The sequence below is a fragment of the Sinocyclocheilus rhinocerous genome, unplaced genomic scaffold, assembly GCF_001515625.1.
Source record: "Sinocyclocheilus rhinocerous isolate Xijiao unplaced genomic scaffold, SAMN03320098_v1.1 scaffold579, whole genome shotgun sequence".
Taxonomy (NCBI): domain Eukaryota; kingdom Metazoa; phylum Chordata; class Actinopteri; order Cypriniformes; family Cyprinidae; genus Sinocyclocheilus; species Sinocyclocheilus rhinocerous.
Genome location: NW_015666542.1, coordinates 1,057,104 through 1,069,477, shown reverse-complemented (window position 1 = coordinate 1,069,477; position 12,374 = coordinate 1,057,104). Strand labels below are relative to the sequence as shown.

The 12,374-nt window shown below is 35.5% G+C and overlaps 1 protein-coding gene across 1 annotated transcript in view; it reads right to left on the bottom strand.

Moving 5' to 3' along the window:
* The window catches only part of armc9 (armadillo repeat containing 9), a 61,612-nt gene that overhangs the window by 22,617 nt on the left and 26,621 nt on the right, over window positions 1–12,374 (bottom strand). Inside the window, exons 13-22 of the mRNA XM_016544070.1 lie at window positions 11,317–11,407; window positions 10,017–10,140; window positions 8,990–9,129; window positions 8,718–8,794; window positions 7,471–7,545; window positions 5,444–5,534; window positions 4,939–5,000; window positions 4,674–4,772; window positions 3,524–3,633; window positions 2,279–2,415 (exon numbers count right to left, since the gene is read on the bottom strand). Coding sequence (XP_016399556.1) covers window positions 2,279–2,415; window positions 3,524–3,633; window positions 4,674–4,772; window positions 4,939–5,000; window positions 5,444–5,534; window positions 7,471–7,545; window positions 8,718–8,794; window positions 8,990–9,129; window positions 10,017–10,140; window positions 11,317–11,407 — 1,006 coding nt within the window. The remainder of the gene's footprint in view (window positions 1–2,278; window positions 2,416–3,523; window positions 3,634–4,673; window positions 4,773–4,938; window positions 5,001–5,443; window positions 5,535–7,470; window positions 7,546–8,717; window positions 8,795–8,989; window positions 9,130–10,016; window positions 10,141–11,316; window positions 11,408–12,374) is intronic.

Genomic DNA, 12,374 nt, shown 5'->3' with positions numbered 1-12,374 from the left:
AAAAAAAAAACTTTGGTTTTATTTTTCAGCTTGTTGATGTTTATACAATCTCAAAGACTCATCTCCTGAGCCACTGCACAAAGGAACAAAATGTAACCAACACAATAAATACGTGCAAATAGTTTTAATAAAGTTCAAATAGTTTTCAGTTTACACATCTGTTAGGTTACGTTTATACTAGTGCATATTCGTTTTAAAACGCATATCTCAGACAGAATCATCATTTATATTCATTTTCCACTTATTTACTGATGAGCATTAGCAGCTTCTAGCACTGTCTGTCTGCCTGTTTTCTTTTCCACAAGCGCTGTTCTGACTAAAATAACAACATTTCAACATTACATGGCCAAAACACACATTAGACTGCAATCGGAAGTTATTACAAACACTCAAAGGTGGTTTAAATTGAGTTTTGAGTAAAAGCGGAATATAAATCTTATTTATTGTCTTATGTAGCATGATGCTACAGTGTGCATGAATGGTCTCGTAACACGTGCTTTCGGTCGTGAAGTATGGACCGAGATCTTTTCTGAAATACAGTGCAAACGCCAGTATGGATGAGGATTGTTTTCATTTAAAAACAAAAACGCACCAGTGCAAATGTAGCTTTACATCTATCGGGGTTGGGACCAGGGCCGTAGAATTAGAGGGGGGGGGGCACTAGGGACATATCCCTACCAATATCCAGCGACTACCAAATTGTCCCTAGCAATAATTTTGATAAAAATATTAAATATATGTATGTTTTTTTTGTAATTTCGGATGCATCTGAAATATGTCATACCATTGATATCACCTAAGTTAAAGTAAATACATTAGAAAACTGCACGCTTTGTCTAACAGTTAACAGTTAACATAAAACAGTTAAAATAAAAGTTCAATTCAGGAATTAACAAAGTTGCGTCGATGAGTTTGAAATATGAAATATTATTAGCTCTCTATCCACCTTTTTCTTGCCGTAAAAATGGGCGCGGCCATTTGTAAATTATATGGTTCTAGCTTCCGGTCTCATCCGCTTCCAGCTATTTTTAGCTGTACAAAATCTCTCCTTTTGCTGCTTGATATTGAAAATTGGTGTGCACCATATTATTTTAATGTATTATCTTAATTATGAACACACTGGTTTGTAGTGCAAACAGTTTTACCGTTTACTGCACGTTGTTATTCTTCTCGCTATTTCCCAATAGCGGCTAATGAACCGGAAGTCTCACCCAGAGGCTTACTTTCGCGTTGAAGAAAAAGGTAGGATATAAAGCATACGGACAGAAAGACAAACGTTGTGCTGAAAGATGCACAACACACAATCTCCCAGCCTAGGATGAAGTCATTATGTACATTAACAATAATTTGGTACAAATATAATGTGATTTTACGGTAAACTATGTGAGTGGTGTTCTGTGGGGCGGCGGATATGGAACAGCATCCTGGATCACCATGGACAGTCTTTAACTTTAACTTAATGTTGTTCTGGTCGAACACACTAGTGCTGCAGGCTTATTGGCTCACGTTGACGAGATTAACCCCTTAGGTATCGAAGTTTGGTATCGAATGACAAGATGTTTTTCGATACTCAATGGTATCGAGGCAATTCGGTCAGTGCCTGAAAAGTATCAAACTCGATACCCAGCCCTTGTGCTAACTTAATTTATTGCATTTTATTAATTATTTACTTTTTTTCAATCACCCAAATCAGAGTTTTAAACTTTATTTAGAGGTCCTAAATGTTCATAACAGGGCTGAAAAAATTGCACATCTGATACTAAATAAAAAGAAAAGAAAAGTAAACACCTTGAGGCAAACAAACAACATTTTCCACCTATGCAAATGATTACCTATGTTTCAGAGAAAACAATTATGAAATTTGTCATTAACACATGCACGACTGCAGCACTTCATATCAGGCTTTGTCTGATATCGTGCTTGGATGGTAGCGTTCTCAGACAAACCCTCGCCTGCAGGCACTGAAAACCACATCAAAGTGATTTCATCAGGCTGTGCACTTGGATGGGAAGTGAGAGGACCACAAAAGCACAGTCCAGGATAAAGTCCTCGGAAATGGAATCATTTCAGAGAAACACTGAACATTTATTAAAGATGGAACTGTGATCTCATCTTTATGAAGGGTTACAAAACAATGACATCGGACAATAGGTAAAATAACATTACAAAAAGCACAACTTTTGAGCTGGATGAAAAAGGATGTAAATCAATTTGAAAAAGCAAATGAAGACATGCTGAGGTACATATTTAAATATTTGTCAGTCGACGGCACACATACCCAATGTTTGGTGGATGGATTCAGCAGTGCTGGGGCGGCTGCCGGTGCGAGTGTGTGGGCGGGAACTAAAGCGAGAATGGGTGGGGCTATCGTCACTTCTCTGATGGGTAATAGCAAAGACTCCATCACCACCAGCTCTGCACAGGCAAATACACATGTACAAATATACATTACCATGTCCGACGCACCGGATCTGTTTGAATTCAATTGATGAAACACTGAAAATTCAGTTAGGAAATTCAGAAACAACATCTGTGATGGCAAAATGATGGCTCCTCTAACTAGTAGTAAAAAACAAAAACGTAAAATTCAATGATAAAGTATATTTATATACAAACTTTTAGCTATTCCCCCAGGCTTAAATTGCATCCATTCAACTTTGTCTACTCCAAGTCCTTTAGAGATAGTAGTATATTATCTTATCCAATTATTATATTATTCAAAGTTTTGGATAAATTATATATACAATGGCTCAAATAAGTTCTCACCCAATCAAGGGCATAATCACAATGTTGTGTTCTTTCATTCATAACATTTCAAAGCACCAAGGTTAAAACAGTAAGAGTCACGCAACCAATTGTCTTCAGTCATTCCCATCACTATTCCATACGCTTCAGTAGAAACAATGAGGATTTATCTAAGTGTGGATGGAGTCTTGCATATCCTGCTTGCACATTAACATTATTTGACTTAAGGGCAGAACTATTGACTTGGATTGACAAGGAAAAAGATGAATACGGACACATTTGCACTTCTGCTGTGGGCAAAAGAGTCACTGTGTTGGTAGTATCTTGTATAATCATCTCAAATTAAGATGCCTCCAATGACAAGACCTCAATTAGTAAAAAAAAAAAAATTAACAATTAGTGGTTACTATACAAACAAGGACTCAAACTAGTTCATCTGGATTTATTAAAGTAACAGGGCATGCACATGAACCATATCCAAGCATGAGTAAATTTCATTAGAACTCTGTCCATTAGAGGAAGATTTCTGAATTATTCTATTAACATGAAAGATGGTTTTAAACTCAAAGTCACATGAATAAAAAAGATAGGTTGACTTGATGGATCTTGATTTGCAGTGAATCTATAAAACCATTCCACTATGATAATCAATTTTAAATAATGCTAAACTATTTTTATTTTTTTTTACATTAAAGTGACAAACAAGCATAAGATTGTTTCTAGAATAGCAGCAAATATTCCTCTTGATGTGAACAGGCATTCAGAAAGAGGTTCTTACATGCTGTTTTTGTGGGAACTGGGCGTAACGGGCCGCTGGAGGGGCTCGTCTATGCTGCGAGATGATGGAGGGTATGATCTTCTCTTCATCTTCACCATGTTGGTCATTATCTACAAAGCATCATAAAGATACTTAGCATCTGATCATCCAGCATCGCCAACAAATCAACACAAATCAACCACAAAGGAATCATTCTTTTGAACTGGTTCTTTTTTATGAACTAGTTGAACCAGTTCACCAAATCGGACTGAACCGTCTGAACCAGTTCACGGCTTGAGCAGCACAGATCTACAAGTTACTCAATCAAAACCCATATTCAGATGCCTGACAGTCACTCAGACTTGAAATGAACCAAAACACTGGCGTATATAATCTTATAATGCTGGTTTTTGTGAACTCATTCAGCGCTCCAGTTCCTCCAACAGTCACTGAGGAAACAGTTCGACTCAGATATGCGCATACGTGAACTGAGCACTTGAATGAAGAAGTGAAATTAACATTTTTATGGTTTCTCATTGTTTATGTATAAAGATGAGCGGATGAAGACAAGTTTATTCACTTTATATGCTTGAGGCATGTAAAACACTTGCATTTCACATCATTATTGGGTGCTTTAATAATATAATTTCATATATGTTATGTCATTGCTTGATTACATAAACAAACTAATGAATTAATCCAGTTCATTGAAACAAATTGTGCGAAAAAATCAGTTTGCGGAAAATAATCTGACTTGTCTGAGGCTCTGGATTACAGGTAATAATGTTATAAATATGTTCAGTTTCTTGCACAGACTGATCGTTTCACTTCATAAGGCCTCAATATATCGTCAGGAGCCACAGGTATTAATTTTGTTGCCTGTATATGCCTTTTTGACTCTCAAAGCGACGGTAGTTGTTGACTTGCATTTTATGAATCACCAAGGACCACGGTTTCAGCTAAAAATCTTCTTTATCGTTCTAATGAAGAAAACAAAAAGTCCACTACATCTTGGATGGCCTGTGGGTGAGTAAATTAAATTGACTTTGAAAAGTCCTCTTGTATTTATCATTTGCGTGTTTTAACCTACAATACCCTTGTATGTGAAGTTCTGGATCAGTTTCTGGTTTCTTTCGTAATATCATAAATATACTGTAGAGAGATGGTTTACCCCGAGATACTCTGTTGTCAGCAAAGATTCTCCGCTGAGCTCTTTTGGCTGAGGCTGCAGGACTTCCTCTTTATCTAGGTCTGCCTCCATAACATCTTCCTGTTAACAAGATCAAAGAATTCGATCAAAGGACTGAGTGGGAAACTGCCAATCAAACTGCTGATAAAATGCAAATCACAGTGATAACCTATCACACAGTTTATGTGAAATCAGAAGTCATGTTGAGCAATAATCTTGCATAGAAGACATGACCAAAGTGAATTACCTCGTCATCGTTATCGTCATCCTCTTCATCATCTGACTCAGGTTCATGTTCAAGGATGTCCACTGTATATGGCAGAATCATAAATGAATACAAACGAATCAGTAAAATAATGACATAAATATGGGAAATAAACTGTGGAATGCAGCAGATATATTTTTGAGGAATATCCTGGCAAATATCTGCAATTCAGTAAACTTGAATGGTGAAAAAAAAAATCATAAAACCATAATAAAAGCATTATAAAAAGAGTCAAACGATTCATTTGGTCATACTGACCAAGGTTATGATACTTTTATGGGGCATTTTTGTTCCTTTTGAACCTGATAACCTGGTTTTCATTCATTCATTATTTTACTGAAAAAAGGAGACCATGATATTGTTCAAAATTTTACTTTTTGTGTTCCACGGAAGAAACAAAAGTTATATGGGTTAAATAGGGCGATGACAGATGTATGATCTATTTTTCATTTTTAGGTGAACAATTTTTTACTGCTTTTTTTCTTACCCGAGTTAAGCTGTTTGATGATGAATTCAATCTGCCTGTTGAGTTCAGGATTTTCTTCTTTACTGTAACAGTGTAAGATCTCCTCCATACTCTAAATGCAACAACAAAATACTCACATTTTCTGTATTATGTGATTGTAGTCATGGAGCACAACAGCGACCCATAATTTTTAATTTTTTTAGCAGCCTTGTTTCCTGCAGCATTTTTCTTGTTTATCTTCTCCATAGGTATTCCCAAAAATAAAAAATAAACAAATTATGCAAGAGACAAGCTTGGAGAAGAATCACAACATTTGAACATTTGAATATCTGAAGTACAAGAGTATATATATTACGGGTGTAACAGTTCACAAAATTCACGGTTCGGTTCGATACGACACAGTGGTGTCACGATTCGGTTCGGTATGTTCGGTACGGGGCAAATTGGTTAAGTCACAATGAAACAGAAACAAAATATTTCTGTTTTATGAAGGCGAGCCAATGTATATCACACAGGCAATGTGCAAACTTTGCGCAAGAGTTATGCCGGTGAGCGTCTTAATCTCAGTCAATTCACTATATGCAGAAAGTAAAAACGGACTGATGGAGTAATGACGGAGCTTTCGGCATCTGACGCCGCATTCTCTCTCAGAGACGAATCTACTTCAACATATGCTGATAACGGTATATAGCTAACTGTTTTCATTTATTCCCTTAATATTTCTCTTGTGGCCCATACATAGTGATAAAGGAATGAGAAGAAACGTATTTCATGTTAAACAGGTTGTTTTTTAAAGTCGGTGATTGGAATAAAAGCTTTATTTCATTGATTTTTATCAGTGACTGCAGTGTTAATATTTTAATTATAGGCATATAATCCATTTATACACACCTTAAAAGACTGTTTTTAAAAACATTTTAATTGAGGAGTAGGCTAAATATGTTTTGTTATCCTCGCAGCGCGTCAGTTATGCGGTAATTATTGCGGGGCAAATAAATAGTAATTTTAATTTAATAATAAAAGTAACTTCATAATAATAATAGGCCTAATAAAAATAAGAATGTAACAGGCCTACATTAATTGGAAATGCCAAATCCTCTTAATATTTCTAATAATTGATGTTTTTAACAATATCTCTGGTTATCGTTGATACAAAACCGTCGGCTTTCGATGCACCCCAGCAAGGGGAGGTTATCACGGGGCCGCTTCCGCTACGCCACTGGACAGACAGCATGTTATACATTATATTTCCCACTTTAAGCTCTTTTATTTTCCAAATGTAATAGGATCGATTAGTCCAACGAATCGTTCGGTTTGTAATGTGTACCGAACCGAAAGCCTCGTACCGAATGGTTCAATATGAATATGTGTATCGTTACACCCCTAATATATATGTATATACTGTATATACAGTATATATATATATACTGTATATATGCAGTATATATATATATATATATGTGTGTGTGTGTGTGTGTGTGTGTGTATATATATATATATATATATATAGAGAGAGAGAGAGAGAGAGAGAGAGAGATGCAGTTATCGATACAGATATAGATATATAGTTTAGGATTCTTTGATGAAAAGAAAGTTCAAAAAACTAAATTTATTGGAAATATAACATTTTTGTAAAATTATAAGTATCTTTACTTAATTTTCATAAATGTAATGCTTCCTTGCTGAATAAAAATATAAATTTCTTTAAAAAAAAACATCCCAAACTTCTGAACAGTAGTTTATTATATATAAATATATATTAGGTTTATATATTAAGGGCGTAGTTTTTGTTTGACGGTGACTTTTCTGATTTGACTTAAGGATTATGGATAGTTTAGTGTTACCTCTGGGATTTTTAAACAAACTATTAAACTTTTTTTTTTTCTGCAACGTAACCTTCTCATTTGTTGCATCATAAATCACTGTTTATCTTTGAAAGGTTTGACTGTTATCACAAATGCAGTGAAGTGGATTTGTATTACTCATTGGAGTCAAAGCAATAATCTTGATGTTGTGCACCTGTGAATGAACCGTGATTAAACACATACCATCTGTTTGGCTTCCTCTCGTATCACTGGCATGGACAAGATGCTGTATAATGCTCCGTTCACATAGTACCGAAGCTATATGTGCATACATGAACACAAACATGCAATGAACATTTGAAACTTCAGCATTCCAGACACTTTCATCCACTACCAGCCAAAGTTTGGACACATCTTAAAATCATTCTGAACTAAACGTATGGTTATAAAAGCTTTGTACACTTTGTATGCAGTTATGACACTTTGTTTCATATTTGATTAACTTTACAACTGTTATTGAACTAAATTAAATCAGCATTAAACTAAACTGATCTAAATTACACTACTGTCTTCTGTAGAGCTGCTTTAAAACTGAACTTGAATTTATTTTTGTAATTTGCTTTATAACAAATGAATTTTGCAACATTAACACTGTTATTTTTTACCTTATAACTGTGAAGCTGCTTTGGCATGGCATTTTATTGCGGCGTTTGAAAGGTGTTGTTAGTATTAAGGGTGCCGCCTTAGATTGGTTTAAGTCATATTTAAAGGACAGGTCTTTTTTTGTTTTGCATTGGGAATTTGTGCTCTACGTGAGCTAAATTACATAGTGGTGTGCCACAGGGTTCTATACTTGGGCCTATTTTATTTTCTTTTTATATGTGCCCATTAGGCTAAATTTTTTTATAAGTATAATATTATGCATAATCTATGCACAGATGACGCTCAGTTATATATTCCAATTGATCCAAAAGGCTCTCAATCCTTTGATGAACTTGTACAGTGCTTAAGCAAGATTAAAGCCTGGTTAGCAAGCAATTTTCTTCATCTTAATAATAATAAGACTGAGTGTGTTGTCTTTGGACCCTCTTCTGCAACTAAGGATATTATAAGTATGCTGGCCTTTTATTGTGATAAGAGTTTCAGATCATGTTAAGAATCTGGGCTTAACTTTTTTTTAAAGATATCATTTTTACATTTTTAAAAATTAGTTTTGAGGTGCTGAGCAAATTCATTAGGGAATATAATAGTGTAGGCTTGATTCTCCATTTCAGATGTTTCAAAAAGGGAGTGAAATCTTCAAGGTACACTTGCAAGACAAACTTTTAAAATCTAAAGTTGACGAAAGCGTTCTTATTTGAGAATCGTCTGACGTAAAAAGGCCTAAGCTAAGTGACGCCTTCAGGTATTCACTAATCAGGAAGGCGGTGAACAAGCTCAAATAACACGCCTTGTTTGTGCATATAGCGCATGAGCAATAACTGATTTACCTCATGGTTCTCATGTCCCAGGAGCTCCGTCAGGACTTTTAGGACATGCTTGGCCTCCTCCGCGCATTTCTTCTTTCCTGAAACGTGAGACTAACTACAGTAAACACTGCGCTGCTTATAGTACACTTCTCTATTTACTTTAGCAAATCAAATAAAAGAGTGCAAACTAAGTAAAAAAAAAGGCTGATGAACAACAATGCAATTGTTTAAACGTACCTTTATTTCTTTGACAGGTATTGATTATTAGATCATTGTGGCAGTGCATCTGTTACCTTGAGTGCGCAGACAGAGGTTCATGAGGAGGGAGATGGCATATTCAAGTGTGTAGTCAGACAGACAGTCTGAGTCGTGGAGCTCTTTGACCAACCAGCCAATCAGACCGTCTCTGATCATAGCAGACTGCTGCGCTCGCCTGCACACGCAGAAAACCCGGCATTTTTGAGGTGTTTAAAATGTGTTGTGTTGGAAATGCTTTAGCTAATTTGGTTTTCCCCATTCAAAACTGCTTAAATTTCTCATTGTGCTATATTATCAAATCTTGGATTCAATCTCTGTCATTTTGTTCTCTTTCAAGTAAAATTTTTGTAATTCTTTTTGGAACTGATTGATCCTATGGCTCAGTGATCAGAGCTTATGCACCTCAGTTTTTGAGTGAAAAAAAAAGGATAATTTCTAGAGCCTGACCAATATATAGTTTTGTCAATTTTATCGGCTGATATGTCTGCATCGGCATATATGCCGCAGATATTCCACCGATTAACTTTTTTTTTTTTACTTTGTTTTTGGTGCATTTTTTAATTATATTTACAATTCTCTTGGTGCAGCTGATACATTTCAACATGTTTTACACACTTTTCTAAAGTCAGGAAAAACTGAAAACATTATTACAGTCTGTGTCTTTATTAAAGGGGTCATATGATGCGATTTCAATTTTTCCTTTCTCTTTGGAGTGTTACAAGCTCTTGGTGCATAAAGAAGATCTGTAAAGCTGCAAAGACTAAAGTCTCAAATCCAAAGAGATATTCTTTATAAAAGTTAAGAGTTAACCATGCCTACCTTGGATAGCTGGCCAATCACAGCATACCTCGCTTTTTCAGACCGATGAGTTTTGTAAAAATCGACGCGTTTCAAAAAGGCGGGGCATAGAGGAGAAACAATAATGTACAGTATGTGGAAAATAATGTGTTTTTTTTTTACTTTAAACCACATAAACACATTTCATTACACCAAATACACAAAATAATGTTTTTTTTAGCAGCATCATATGACCCCTTTAACATTTATTAACAAATGGCATACCTGAGGCTGAGTTTCTGCAGCGCTGCAAGCAGGTTTTCTCGAGTTACAGACTCTTTCTCTTCAGTCTTCAGAGAATCAAGCAGAAACCTCAGTAAAGAGGGTATCTGAGACAGGTACATGCGTCCTGGGTGTGCAACAGTGCATGAGATGACAATAAACATGTTTCAGAACTAAAGACAGAGATGTTTACACAATTTATTAAATGAAAATGTAGCAAAACTTCTGCTCCGTAAATTTTGGCAACTAGGAATTAATTCAATTTTGCTCAAAATCAACATCAATTAATCAGCTTGGGCCATGGTCAAAAAAAAAAAAAAGTTTGAAAAAGTAGTTATTATAAAATGCCAAATGGCCAACAAAATCAAGGTGAAAAAATATAAATCCACACATGCTCAACTGGTTCAGGATCAGGATTTTGATTCTAGTCCATCCAGTTCAGAAGTTATGCAAAAAACACACGTGTCCCTGTTTACAGTCACTGATATACATAAAGGTCACATTAGCATTTTTTGTGAAACTTAAATAATAGGTGGAAATATAAATCCACATGCTCGGTTGATTCAGGGTCAGAATTTAGATTTTAGCCCATACAGTTATGCAACAACTTTGTGTACTATAGCACCATCTAGAGCACTGGAGTGATATGTGTGTGTGTGTGTGTGTGTGTGTGCGTGTGAGTGAGTGTATAATTAGCGGTGGAATCTGGAACCATCCTGCTAAGTTTGTTTACAGTCCCTTACACACAAAAAGGACACATTAGCGAAATTTTCTGCAAAATTTTTCAAGCAAAAAAGCTTCTCTGGTTACTTTGAATAGCGTAGCAAATATAGCGATCAATGCAATGAATGTAGTGTAGCAATCAACGCAACCAATCCGCATGACCAACTTGAACTTGTGTGGAGTTGCGAGAATTCCTATTGAAATAAATAGATTTAGCCTGTGAAAATTCACAGAACAACGGTTAATGTTATCACACTTTAAGTTTAAAAAGAATGTTTTTCATAAAATGGCAAATGCCCTCAAAATGTTGGTGGACATATAAATCCACATTCACAATTGACTCAGGATCAGAATTTAAATTTAAAAAAAAAAAGTTTTTTTTGCACATTATAGCGCCACCTAGAGCGTTGGAGGGATGTGTGTTTATGATCAATGAGTTGGATTTAGGACCTGCCAAGTTTTTTACACTCTCTGATGTGCAAACTGGTTTAAGGAAGAAACAGTAAGAAAATTGGAACAAACAAAACAAAACTTCTCTGCTTGAAGCGAAGACATTTTGTGAGGAATCATTTTCACTTACCATCACACAAAGAGGCAAAAGCATTGATGAGTCGTGCCATATACTGTCTGACAATCTCATTTTTGGATTTCATCAGATTAAGAACAGTTTTCTGTAAAGTAAACACAACTGGTTAGGCAAAAACTGACTTGGCTGTTTTTTTTTTTCTCCTTCTTGCTTTTTCATATGGCTTTTGGTCCAATCAGTTGTTCCTTAATGTGAAAAGGACTACTTTGTCTGCCTTCCAAGTTTATTCTGGATTTTAGTAACATGAGATATTGTCATTCAGCCTGAACAAAGATTGAAAAGTAAGCTAAAAGCATGTATGCTATTATATGACTCGATTGCCCTAAGGAACTTGCTGACAATGATTGGAAATTATGAGTCAAGATGTCACATAATGTGCTGAAACCTGATCATCCACATTCAGCTTCATCCTAAATACTTGAGACAGACTGTTGGTAAACACATTTTAGAAATGAAGTAGGTCATAGACAGCACAAATTATTTTTAAGTGTTTTCATTGTTGTGGTGTAAGTGCACTCATTGTGAACCACAAAACAAAAATGTATCAAAATCTTGATAGAAATGCAATTTAAATATATTGGAATTACATAAAGGGTCCATTTTCAAAACAGTTTATACATTTGCATACTATCCTACAATATCCTACAATATATTTTAAAAAAAGCTACCAATCATTGAGTCCATGTGGACCAGTGTTAGGGAGTAACGCATTACTTAGTCAAGTGTTACTGTAATTTGATTACTTTTTTAGTAACAGTAATTTAACGCGTTATAATTTTAAAAATAGTAATTATAATATTACTATATAAGTAATTAGAGTATAGTTACAAACCGAGGTCTCTATATGCTACTGCCGCGTTACATTGCTGACAGATTGCAGTGTTTTATAATCTAGAGATTGTAAAAAGGATGTAGCACACGCACTGCTCCCGCGAGACCCAACGAAAGTTGGCGCGGGACAAGATGGGCGAGTGCTGGTGCGGGCGGGTAGACACTCGTGTGTGCGCGGGATGCGGGAGAATAAAATGATTCACGGGACTCCCACAAAATAG